Raw genomic sequence first — 13,504 nt, forward strand, 5'->3', positions numbered from 1 at the left:
TCAGCAACACACAGAGGACTATAGAAGGAAGGTGAGCAGTGCCCATTGGTTTGTTAACTGCTAAAACAACGGAACTGGCTCTGAACAGAGTTAGATGAGATCTAAAATATCAACCACTGGCCCCCATCCCTGCCACAGCTCATAATAAAAACAGAAGCAGGACAGGGTGGAATTGTACATAGGTTGAGTTCAGGAGTCAGACTTGTGGCAGCTGGCCTTGTATTAACTTCAGCATCCCCCCACAGGAGACTAGTCATAGGTGTGGGAAACCCCAACCTCAATTTCTTCCACCTACCTGGGCAAATGAAGTCACTTCCCTCTCTCGGCAAAGGACTGAAGCTTGGCTGGTGCTGGAGGGTTTATTTGGTGCCTTACCCCTTTGAGAACTTGTCCCTGAAGCATCTCACAGCTCAGCCCCTGCCCTAGTCCCCAGAGGAGCCATGAACTCCCAGCTCCACAGGGGAACCAAGAAAGAAACTTCAATAATGCTTCTAATGATTCAGTTGCATGGCCCCCAGTGAGTGAAAATACACAATTCTGTCCCTGAAATTGCACGTAATCAAGATACCTGAAATGTTTGAAGGCTGAACACCAAAACATGGAGGACGAGTGCCTCCGAGTGTGATGCAAAACGACAATCTCTGATCTTTTCCGCCCAAACGTCCTGTCTATGTCTCTGTGACACTTCACTTGATGAGTCTCTTCCACCCTCCTGCTTGCTCACCTCTGCCTCTTTGGCCAACGTTAAGAATCGATAGAACGTCCTTGGATTTTTGATACAAACAAGCATCAATTTCATGCTATGTGAGTGGATGTTTGACCCTATAGATGACCCTTTCTAGATGCTATAGAGCAGTATTTCTCAAACTTTTTTAATAAATTACCCCCAGACTTCTTTTGCAAACCCTCATTCTACGTGTACCACCGGTTGACAAATATGGTCTTAAAGTAATCTGAGGTCTTGAAACAAGTGCTGTTCAACCTGTCCAGGTTACTGTACCCTTTTCTAGAGTCACATTTGTTTTGCAAACCAGCAAGTTTCACCTCATTTAAAAACTTTTCACAAAAACTTGCAAAAATAGCATATAAGATTATGACTGAGAGCTTGCTGACTTTCTACCATTTTATTAGTAAATACATGAATCAGAATAGAAATATTATATTGACGTTCCAGGGTCAGGCTTATGAAGCAGTAGAAACAAGTCAATGTCTGAATAAAGTTTTTGATTCTACTGACTTTGCTAATGTTTTACATGTAGCTTGATATAAAACTGGACAAATACCGAGATGAGTTGATGTATGCCCTTTAAAATCTCGGTGTACCCACAAGGGTAAACGAACCCCTGGTTAAGAAACTCTGCTATAGATTATGAAAATGGGACCACTCTCCTGGCCCCATTCAATGCTGCTATTACGTTCCTTCTGGCATCTGAAATGTGAGTGAAGCAGCATTATATCCTTGCAAATCATCGATCATTTTGCAAATATATAACAGGATCTTTCACTTTTACATCTAATAGAGATGGATTAGTGGTCACTCATTTATGTTCCACGATTATAACTACTATTTAAACCCTTGTCCTTTTCTCCCTAGAAATTTTATCATCTCTGCAGCTGCAACAAGCGGTAGTGTACTACTACGGCTACTGCTTTATATTGATATTGCTGGAATATGAATGGAAAAATATTGCCATAATGTACAACTGCTCAAGACCGGCATGATGGAAGACATTAGATTCCACCTTTCTATCTAGCATTACAATCTCCACCCTTGCACACATATCCTTATGGATTGTAACCCAGTTATGAAGTATTCACTGCACATCTTCAGATTCCTTTTTCGTCTTTTGCTTCCTTCTTCAGAAGGAATTCAGTATTCTCGTCTTCACTGTATTTTTGAATGTCTTATTGTTTCCAAGATTTCTCCACGTTTCACTGCCTGTACCCACCGATTGTGGCTCATCTTAAAGTTACTTTACAAAGTCTTTGGGTCTGAGAGGAGCTTTCTTTTGTCTGTTTGGATAATGGCCTATAGAATGGCACAATGATCAGGAACTGGACACAGTTATGAAGGGCCTTCAAGGTATATGTAAAGGTTTGACATAATTCTGGGTCTCATGAAAAGGAAGCAGAGACATGACGTAGTTCAGGGTAGAGGCTAACCTCTCACTAATGGGATTTTGGAAGTAACTTCCCCTGTGGGTACGATTAAAGCACTGAGGCTTATTTCAGGCAAGGAGCCCCAAGGCAGGTGCAGGGTGGATCCACACCCAGAAGGGGTGGGGCCAAGACAGGAAGGGGCGGAGCCAAGGGAAGTCAACCCTCAGCACCCCCCATATTGCAGTGTTGTCTCCCACTTCCCTGAGAACCGCGGGCAGCCGGATCAGCACAGCCCTGGTGTTTCAAAGGGGCTCGGCGCTCTGGCTGCCACCACTGCCAATGCCAGGCCTGTGGGTTTCATGACAATTCCTCTCTTCCTAGAAACATCTGGGATTGGAAGCGGAGTTGCATGGAGCAGCGACTAGAGCTGATTATGGAGAGATGCTGGACTCTTCCATAGCTCAACCTTCCTGTAACGGAGCCATAGCTCACTCCAGGAGGGAGACGGTCACGAGGAAGCTTGTGCAAGCTTGACCAATCATGGTGACGAGCACTCAGTGAATCAGGGCCAGGGGCTGGGCCCTATACCAGGCCACAGGGCTGTCGGGTGATCACTCTTACCCCAAGCAGCAAGGGAGAAGGAGCTGGGTCCAAGCAGGGGAGGGAACCAGCAGCACCTTGGACAGAGCTGTGCTGGGAAGGCTCTGGGCAGGCTGAGGAAAGCTCCAGCCTGATACCACCAAGGCTGTGGGCCTTAATAGAAGGGCGGAGAAGGTGCAAGATCCACCTCAAAGTGGCCCAGGGAACAGTGAGAAGGAAGGGAAGAGAAGAGAGGCACAAGATGGCTGCCACCGGAGGCTAGCTGGGTTGGGACCCAGAGTAGTGGGCAGGCCTGGAGCCTGCCACTTCTCCCCTGCACCCCACCTTGCCACACTGGAGTGAAGCCAAGATAGACCATGGTTTCACCCTGAGGAGAGGGGCCAGACGTTGACTGTGTCTGGCCAGAGTCAGATGCCAGAACTGAGGATTGTTGGTACCCCCAGAAAGTGGGAGGGAGGGTAAAAGAACAGTGGGGTAGAGACTGATACAGACACATTACAGCTTATCTTGTGTTAATGTAATACATGTACTATAACACATTAATACAAGGTGAGATGGGAGATGCTGATACAGATACACTCCCACTCGGGGGAGGGGGTTCCTGTTTTTTGAAAGTTCAAATATGAAAACCCTGCTAAGGAGGACGCTGAGGTCCACAGAGTGTGATGGGTTCAGATCCAAATGGTGGTGACAGGAGAGCGGAGGAGCAGTCAATGGGAGAGGCGCTGACCAGAGTCCAAAATATTTGTTTCTAGTTTTTGTCAGAAATTATTTATTTTTTGTTTGTCTTCAAAAGATTTTGACAGAAAACGTTGGGTTTGTTTAAAAGAAATGGGAAAGAAATGTTTCTGAGTTTTTGTTTTTGGATCAAAAGTTGAAAGGGTCCGGCACAAAAAACAAAAAGAAAACCCCATCTTTTCCCTGCCAACCCTAGTGAACAGCGTTCCCTCCCCGAAATGTAGGCCCCTGTTACCTGTCAGATGGAATTTGTATCAAATGGATTCTCAGTTGGATAACTTCTGGAGACATCTATCCAGGTGACTGGCCACATCCTCCGCTGGTCTAAATTGATCTGGCTCCTTTGGTTTCAATTAAACTACCTGTGACCCAGGTAGAATCTGTATTTTCTTTCCATTACCTTTACTTGCTGTCCATCCACTGTTCAATAAAGAGGCAGTAGGTTTTAACCCAAAACATGTCTAAGTGTTGTAAGTTAAGCCGGGCGGGGGGGAGTGATCTGATGTGGAGCTGGCAAGCTGTGGTGTACGAGGTCTTTAAAAGAAGAGATACTTTGAATATGCTCAATCACCAGTGAAGCATGGGCTGGACTCCCCAGAGGACTTGGCCATTGGAGTGTGTCTGTTGTTAATTTGTGGAGGGATTATGTCTGTAGGCTTAAAGGGGAATATTTGAGTTGCCTGTGGCCAAAGGAGGTTAGTAATTAAGTCTTGATTAGCACACACAGACCTCACATAAAGTACAGAAGGAGGCAATGAGGTACACACAGGAAGAACCAAACCAGCTAGACATCTAGCTTTATGTCTTTACATGGTTTTGAACTTTTTTATTTTTGGTCAAACCAAGTGCCTTCATCCCTGACCAGAGCCTGTAATAGTCCTCATGAATCATATCACGGAATGCAGAATGAATATGTCACACTGTCCACTCAGCCATGTCCGCAACACAGAGTTCTTCCAGAATAGCTTATTCTGGAATTATGATTCCAAAACGAGCTTTTTGGCAATGACGCGTAAACACTACAGGGCAACTCCATAATCAGACAAGCTTATTCCGAAATAGAGTGTCCACAAACATTAGAGCCTATTTCGGATTAGAGCCCCTAGAAGCACTCTGGGGCCGTGTCTACAGAGTAAAGTTGTTTCAGAATAAGGTATTCTAGAATTGCTTCTTTCAAAATGGCCCCTTTTCCCTATCTAGAAAGCCCCTCTTCCAAAATTTTGAAAGAGGCACTATTCCTCATAGAAAGAGGTTTAAAGAATTCAGAATAAGTGTCCTGCTGTTTTGGAATCACGGTGTTTCCTGACACTGGACTCAAAAATCATCAGAGCTATGAGCAATCACAGCCCTCTTTCCATGTTTGCAGAAAGAAAAGTGGTGAGAAAAGAGGAGTTACCATTGAAAATCAGTTAATCAAGGGGTGAAAATAAAGAGGAAGCCTTTCCTTTTGTTCTTCAGTCTCTGTTGGTTAATCACAATTAGTTGGTGAATTGCTTTCATGTAAAACTCCAACACTTTTTAGGCATGATGCTCTTCAGGGCAGCCTTCACTTCCTCATTTCGCAGACTGTAGATCAGGGGGTTCAACATTGGAATCACCACAGTGTAGAAGACAGAGGCCACTTTGTCTGTGTCCAGTGAGTGGTTGGTGCGGGGCTGTAAATACATAAACATCTGAGTCCCATAGAAGATGGTGACAGTTGTCAGGTGGGAGGTGCAGGTGGAGAAAGCTTTGAGCTTGCCTTCCATTGAGCGGATCCTCAGGATGGTGATGAAGATAAAGAGGTAGGAGATCAGGACGATGAGGGAGGTTGTAATCATGCCAAAGCCAGCAAAGGCGAAGATCAATACCTGTTTGGTGTGGGTACTAGAGCAGGAGAGGGCCAGCAAGGGCATGTCATCACAGTAGAAATGGTTGATCTTGTTGGAGGAACAGAAGGATAAATTAAAAGTAAGGGTGGTGTGGAACAGGGCAACACAGACACTGTACATGTAAGGAACAGCTACCAACCACACACAGACCTTGTGGGACATGATGACCTGGTAGAGCAGTGGGTTACAGATGGCCACGTAACGATCAAAGGCCATCCCAGTCAGGAGGAGAGTCTCCATGGCCATGAATGTTAGGAAAGAGCCCAGCTGTGCAGCACAGGCATGATAAGAAATGGTTTTACTCCGATCTAAGAAGTTCACCAGCATTTTGGGGGTGATGGTGGAGGAATAGCAGAGATCCACAAAAGCCAAATGGCTGAGGAAAAAGTACATGGGAGTGTGAAGGCGACGGTCAACTCTGATTAACACGATCATCCCAAGATTGCCTACCAGGGTGATAGAATAGATCACTAGGAACAACAGGAAAAATGGGACTTGGAGCTCTGGACGATCTGTGATTCCCAGAAGAATGAACTCAGTCACCACGGTGAGATTTCTATTACCCATTTATTGTCCCTTTTTAACCTTTTTGGGTTGGAAGGCTGAAAACTCTAATTAGACACGATATTTCAGATCAAATATCTATTCTCCCAACTTCACTATAAAGAAGCAAAACAACTTCATTGGTTTCTTTGGTACACTCATGAATTTCATGTTACATAAGTGAATAATTAACCCTTCAGAAGGCCATTTTGAGGTGCTGTGGGTTATTACATCTCCCAGGGATGGTCCAGGTGGTGCTTAGTCCTGCTGCGAGGGCAAAGGACTGGAGTCGATGACCTCTCGAGCTCTCTTCCACTCCCAGTGTTCTATGATTCTGTTACATTTGGAACTTTTTTCCTGGGGCAAACACTACGATGCTGCTTCATTATTTTGACATCTGAAATGTGAATACAGAAATCTTACAGCCTTGCAAAATAGAGATAATTTTATAAGTGAATTCACTTTTACGTGGGACATAGATGGCTTTGTGGTCAAGTCAGTCATTTCTGTAAACCTGAATTATAAATACTATCTAAACTATTTGCTTTTTGTTCCTAGAAATGTTCTTACCTCTGCAGGGGCAAAACAAGCAATGACACACTTCCAGGGATACTGGTCAATATTTGTGCACCTGGAATATTCAGCCAAACACATGACTGTAACCTATAACTACTCGAGATTGTCTCAGTAACCTGATGAAAGTCATTGGATTGCTCCCGCCTCCCTACTTTTATATCATCCCTCATAAAGGCATATTTATGGATTGTACCTGGGATAAATCTTTCATTTTTTCTTTCTTTTTTTTTATTACTCTAAAGCAGTGACTGTTACCTTTCATGGTCTCGTGTTTTGTCCTTTCCTTCTGTGACGGAGTGGGGGGGTGTGAGGATTTTATCCCCAGGGTAAGGTTGCATGTGTTTCCTATTCTCCTGTAGTAACCCAAGGGAGTGCCTCAGTTTCCCAAGGACCAGCATGAGTGCATAGTGGTAAAGGGAGTTTCCTTGTGTTGACATATCCCCAGTACATCGTGGGCCTCCTTTGCCATTTGAAACCTAGGCAACCAGGTGACTTCTTTCTCTGCTGGAGAATGGGACAAAGGAGAGAGAAGGGGCCTGGCTGGTTTGACCTGGGGCTGGGCTATTGAGATGGGAAATCTTGGCTGACTCGAGAAAGGGAAAGAGGAGCCAGGTCCTAAACTTAGGGATCAACCCTGTGGTCAATCTCTCCCCAAAACGCATTGTACCGTCTGCTTCTGCTTTCTGTGCTGACAAGTCTGTTCTACACTTTGTCCCTGTCACCTAATAAACCTTCTCTTCCCCCTCCTGAATGGGACGCACATCTGACTGTGGATGGGGATGCAGGGCCCCGTGAACCACACATTCCCTCACTGCTTCCTTTTTCAGAAAACTATTAAATTCTCATCTTCTTCACTTTGTTTTCGGCTCTTCTGTCAAATCATGAACATGCCAACCTGGGCGAAGTGGAGATAAACAGTGACCGTTACTTACAATGGTGATCATAATCACCTTATTGTTTCCTTGTGTTCTTCCCATTCATCCACCAGTTGTCTCTCATCTTATAGTTACACTAGAAGATTTACCCAGCATTGATCAGGTCCTTAACTCTGTCCATTTTTGCTTATTTTGGAAAATAACATGAAAATGTCCAGGCTTCATTTAAATCATTGGTCGGGGGTGGGGCTGGGGAGGAAGAGTTCAGTTTGCAGCTGCCCCAGAGAGAGAGGACTACCCCAGCCCTTTCACTCCACAGCAGCTTGTAGACAGGTAAGAAACACCTCTCCATGGCTGCTGGAGCTCTAGCAGGCACAGCCGAGGAAGGGTTGCATGTCCTCCAGCTGGAGGTACTCCAGCTTCATCTGCCCCCTGCGTTCTCCAACCAGAGTGAGGAATGCAACACACTGTGCATTTCCCCTCCTTCCCTGGCAAATGGGAAACAGCCAGCAACATCCCTGTATTAACTGGGGGGGCTCCCCCATGCTCCCTAAAGGGCACATGACTGGTGGGAGTCTCAGAGCTGGGGTTCTCCCAAACAGCAGCTGGGTGAACGCTCCACCAGCACCTTTCACCATCTGGTGATTCTGTCTCTTTTCTGCATGAGGTTAGGAAATGCAGTCCCATTACAGGCACATCCCATTTTCCTGGCACAATGAAGCCATTACTTGGTTTTAAGGTATGGTAACAGCAAGCTGTCTCCTGAATCTGGCGGTGCTAGTTCTTACCATTTAGGAGGAATTCTTAAGCCAGCAGATATACACACAGACAAATGCTCTCAAATATATCATAGATAATGGAATGGTTGGGTTGGAGATGATCTCTTTTTGTCTGCTTCTGCAATGGCTTCCACAATGGCACTGTGATCTGTGAAAGGGAATACTTATGCCAAAATACTCAGAGAGCGAATGAAGAGAGAGAAGAAGATGACTGTCTTTTGAGAGGCAAAGGCATTTGGAATAGTCTTTCTGACTGCAACTTTTAATAAACTGGACAATTAGCTACTGTGAAACACAACCAATCCATTAAGCCTGTGTTCCACAAGTTAAATATAACCTTAAGTGCAAAGTATTATCATTATCAAAATGAAGTACAGTTTCAACCTCTCTCGTCCAACATCCTTGCAACCTGACCAGCGCCGGATGAGATAATTTGATGTGCTACGGGAGGTCAATATTGTGTAGCAGCATTACCAACACTTTCACTACTAACTGGGCTCTTAGAAGAAATTTAGGGGTAAATTAAAATTAAATAACAACACAGAACAACAAGAGCCAGGAGTGGTGGCTTTAAACAAGCTTTATGGGACAATGAGAAACTTGGCCACACCCATGACAAGGAGGCATCTGGCTCTGATGTTCACAGATGACAGATGTTGCCAGAGGAGAGAGTTCTGGGTTCGAAAGATTGAATCTGTACATCTAAAAAGAGTTGAAGAGAACTTGCAGTATTTTAAAGAAGTCTTACTGAAGGCACAGGAACAAACAATCCTGCTGTTTGAAATTAAGTAAGAATTGCAAACATGGTAGGCAACCAGCTTAGCTTAACAGGGAAATCCTTAGTCATCTTAAATTCAAAAAGGATGCATGCAAGAAATGGAAATGAGGACAGTTGATTAAGAAGGAGTATAAACATACGGCTGGAGAATGCCGGGCAGTAATGAGGAAAGCGAAAGCACAATTGGAACTGCAGCTGGCAAGGGATGTGAAGAGTAACAAGAAGAGTTTCTACAGGCATGTGAACAATAAAGAGGTTATCAGAGAAGGTGTGGGGCCATTACCGAATGAGGGAGATAATGCAGTGACAGATGATGCAGGAAAAGCTGAAGTACTCAATGCTTTCTTTGCCACAGTCTTCACGGACAAAGTCAACTTCCCTAGGAGGGTCCTAGACAATGCACTATGGGATGGTGGAGGACAGGCATCTGTGGGAAAGGAACAAGTTCTGAGCTATCTAGAAAAACTAGATGTGCACAAGTCCATGGGTCTGCATTTAATGGACCCGAGGGTACTGAGGAAATTGGCAGAGGTCATTGCTGAACCTTTGACCATTATCCATGAAGACTCTTGGAGATCAGGGGAGATACTGGATGACTGGAAGAAGGCAAATGTAGTGCCCATCTTTAAAAAAGAAGGGAAGGACAATCCAGAGAACTATGGACCCATCAGCCTTACCTCAATCCCTGGGAAAATAATGGTGGGAATCCACAAGAAATCTGTTATGGAGCACTTGGAAGATGGGAAAGTGATCAGAAGTAGCCAACAAGGATTCACCAGGGGCAAGTCCTGTCTGACTAATCTGATTAGCTTCTATGATGAGATAACAAGCTCTGTGGACATGGGGAAGTGAGTGGATGTGATATACCTTGACTTCAACAAGGCTTTTGATACGGTCTCCCACAACATTCTTGTCCATAAATTAAGGAAATATGGATTGGATCCATGGACTATAAGATGGATAGAAAGCTGGCTTGATGGTCGGGCCCAATGGGTAGTGGTCAATGGCTCAATATCTGGATGGCAGTCTGTTTCATGAAGAGTGCCAAAAGGCTCGGTTGTGGGGACTGTGTTATTCAACATCTTTATTAATGACCTGGATGAGGGACTGGATTGCATCCTCAGCAAGACGCGGATGACACAAAACAGGCGGAGAGGTAGATTCGTTGGAGGGTAGAGAGAGAATCCAGAGGGACCTGGATAAATTAGAGGACAGGGTCAAAAGAAATCTGATGTCGATCAATAAGAAGAAGTGTAGAGTCCTACACTTGGGGCGGTAGAATCCCAAGCATTGTTACAGGCTGGGGACTCACTGGCTCAGCAGCAATATGATCGAAAGGGACCTGGGGTTATGGTGGATGAAAGGCTGGATACGAGTAAACAGTGTACCCTTATAGCCAAGAAGGCTAACGGCATACTAGGGTGCATTAGGACGAGCATTTCCATCAGATCTAGAGAAGCAATTATTCCTCTTTATTCAGCACTGGTGAGGCCACATCTGGAATATTGTGTCCAGTTTTGGGCCCCCCAGTATAAAAAGGATGTGGATTTGCTGGAGCTGGTTCAGAAAAGGGCAACAATAATGATTAAGGATCTGGAGCACAAGACCTATGAGGATAGGCTGAGGGATTTGGGCTTGTTTAGTTTCCAGAAGAGAAGACTTAGAGGTGATTTAATGGCATCCTTCAACTTCCTGAAGGGGAGCTCTAAATACGAGGGTGAGAAACTGTTCTCAGAGGTGTCAGATGGCAGAACAAGGAGTAATGGTCTGAAGTTGAAGAGGAAGAGGTGTAGGTTAGATATGAGGAAAAACTACTTCACAGGCAGGAGGTGAAGCACTGGAATGCGTTGCCTAGAGAGATGGTGGATTCTCCATCCCTTGAGGTTTTTCAGTCCCGGCTGGACAAGGTCCTGGATGGGATGACTTAGTGGGGGTTGATCCTGCTTGAAGCAAGGGGCTGGACTAGATGACCTCGTGAGGTCCCTTCCAGACCTGGGATTCTGTAACTCTGTAAATATTAGAAAAGAAAATTTCCTTTGCCCAGAACCTGTAGTTATAGCTCCCTTTATGTGTGGTTTATTTTAGAGATTTTACAGGAAACTGTGTTCATTTTTAGTCGAATGGGAAATCTCCAGAATTAATGCCTAGTCATTACAGAAAGTGCTGATGGTATTAAAGAAGGGAACAAGGTTCTGTTTGTATTCATGCTAAATCAATCTGCAAGCATAGGGCTGAGATGCCGAGAATGCTGGCTGCGGGGGTAGGTGGGATGTGAAATCCAAGACCAGACCATTTGCAGTAGTTACAAATGCCATCAGCAACACACGGAGGACTATAGAAGGAAGGTGAGCAGTACCCATTGGTTTGTTAACTGCTAAAGCAACGGAACTGGCTCTGAACAGAATTAAATGAGATCTAAAACATCAGTCACTGGCCCCCATCCCTGCCACAGCTCATAATAAAAACAGAAGCAGGACAGGGTGGAATTGTGCATAGGTTGAGCTCAGGAGTCAGACTTGTGGCAGCTGGCCTTGTATTAACTTCACCATCCCCCCACAGGAGACTAGCCATAGGTGTGGGAAACCCCAACCCCAATTTCTTCCACCTACCTGGGCAAATGAAGCCACTTCCCTCTCTCTTGGCAAAGGACTGAAGCTTGGCTGGTGCTGGAGGGTTTATTTGGTGCCTTATCCCTTTGAGAACTTGTCCCTGAAGCATCTCACAGCTCAGCACCTGCCCTAGTCCCCAGAGGAGCCATGAACTCCCAGCTCCACATGGGAACCAAGAAAGAAACTTCAATAATGTTTCAAGTGATTCAGTCGCATGGCCCCCAGTGAGTGAAAATACACAATTCTGTCCCTGAAATTGCAGGTAATCAAGATGCCTGAAATGTCTGAAGGCTGAACACCAAAACATGGAGGACGAGTGCCTCTGAGTGTGATGCAAAATGACAATCTCTGATCTTTGCTACCCAAATTTCCTATCTATGTGTCTGTGACAATCACTTGATGAGTCTCTTCCACCCTCCTGCTTGCTCACCTCTGCCTCTTTGGTCAACTTTAAGAATCGATAGAATGTCCTTGGATTTTTCATAAAAACAAGCATCAATTTCATGCTATGTGAATGGATGTTTGACCCTATAGATGACCATTTCAAGGTGCCATAGACCAGTGTTTCTCAAACTTTTTTTATAAACTACCCCCAGACTTCTTTTGCAAACCCTCATTCTACATGTGCCACCGGTTGGGAAATAGAGTCTTAAAGTAATCTGAGGTCTTGAAAGAGGTGCCATTCAACCTGTGCAGGTTACTGTACCCTATTCTGGAGTCACATTTGTTTTGCAAACCACCAAGTTTCACCTCATTTAAAAACTTTTCACAAAAACATGCAAAAATAGCATAGAAGACTATGACTGAAAACTTGCTGACTTTCTACTATTTTATTAGCAAATACATGAATCAGAATAGAAATATTATATTGACGTTTCAGGGTAAGGTTTATGAAGCAGTAGAAACAAGTCAATGTCTGAATGAACTTTTTGATTCTACTGACTTTGCTAGTGTTTTACATGTAGCTTGTTATAAAACTGAACAAATACCGAGATGAGTTGATGTGCGCCCTTTAAAATCTCGGTATACCCACAAGGGTAAACAAACCCCTGGTTGAGAAACTCTGCTATAGATTATGAAACTGGGTACCAATCTCCTTGCTCCGTTCAGTGATGCTATTACTTTACTTCTGGCACCTGAAATGTGAGTGAAGCAGCATTATATCCTTGCAAACCATCGATCATTTTGCAAATATATACCAGGATTTTTCACTTTTACATCAAACAGAGATAGATTAGTGGTAACCCGTTTATATTCCAGAATTATAAGTACTTTTTAAACCCTTGTCTTTTTATCCCAAGAAATTTTATCATCTCTGCAGCTGCAACAAGCAGTAGTGTACTACTACAGCTACTGCTTTATATTGATATTGCTGGAATATGAATGGAAAAATATTGCCATAATGTACAACTGCTCAAGACTGGCGTGATGGAAGACATTAGATTCCACCTGTCTGCCTAGTATTACAATCTCATCCCTTGCACACATATCTTTATGGATTGTTACCCAGTTATGAAGTATTCGCTGCACATCTTCATATTCCCTTTTTGTCTTCTGCTTCCTTCTTCAGAAGGAATTCAGTATTCTCATCTTCACTGTATTTGTGAATGTCTTATTATTTCCAAGAGTTCTCCACTTTTCTCTGTCTGTACCCACCGATTGTGGTTCATCTTGAAGTTAGTTTACAAAAACCTTGGGTCTGAGAGGAGCTTTCTTTTGTCTGTTTGGATAATGGCTTGTACAATGGCACCATGATCGAGAACTGGACACACTTATGAAGGGCATTGCAGGTATATGTAAAGGTTTGACATAATTCTGGGTCTCATGAAAAGGAAGCAGAGACATGACGTAGTCCAGGGTAGAGGCTAACCTCTGACTAATGGGATTTTGGAAGTATCTTCCCCTGTGTGTAGGATTATAACATTGAGGCCGATTTCAGGCAAGGAGCCCCAGCGCACGGTGGAGGGTGTCTCCATGCCCACAAGGGTTGGGGCCAAGACAGGAAGGGGCAGAGCCAAGGGCAGTCAACCCTCAG

At 44.4% G+C, this 13,504-nt stretch overlaps 2 protein-coding genes across 2 annotated transcripts in view; one reads left to right on the forward strand and one right to left on the reverse strand.

Moving 5' to 3' along the window:
* The window catches only part of LOC142015166 (olfactory receptor 5G9-like), a 138,085-nt gene that overhangs the window by 93,514 nt on the left and 31,067 nt on the right, over positions 1-13,504 (forward strand). The window lies entirely within an intron of this gene.
* On the reverse strand, positions 4,935-5,876 carry LOC142014521 (olfactory receptor 8U3-like). The gene has a single exon (XM_074997186.1). It carries the CDS (start codon positions 5,874-5,876, stop codon positions 4,935-4,937), a length of 942 nt encoding a protein of 313 aa, XP_074853287.1.

This window comes from Carettochelys insculpta, chromosome 6 (assembly GCF_033958435.1).
Source record: "Carettochelys insculpta isolate YL-2023 chromosome 6, ASM3395843v1, whole genome shotgun sequence".
Classification (NCBI taxonomy): Eukaryota; Metazoa; Chordata; order Testudines; family Carettochelyidae; genus Carettochelys; species Carettochelys insculpta.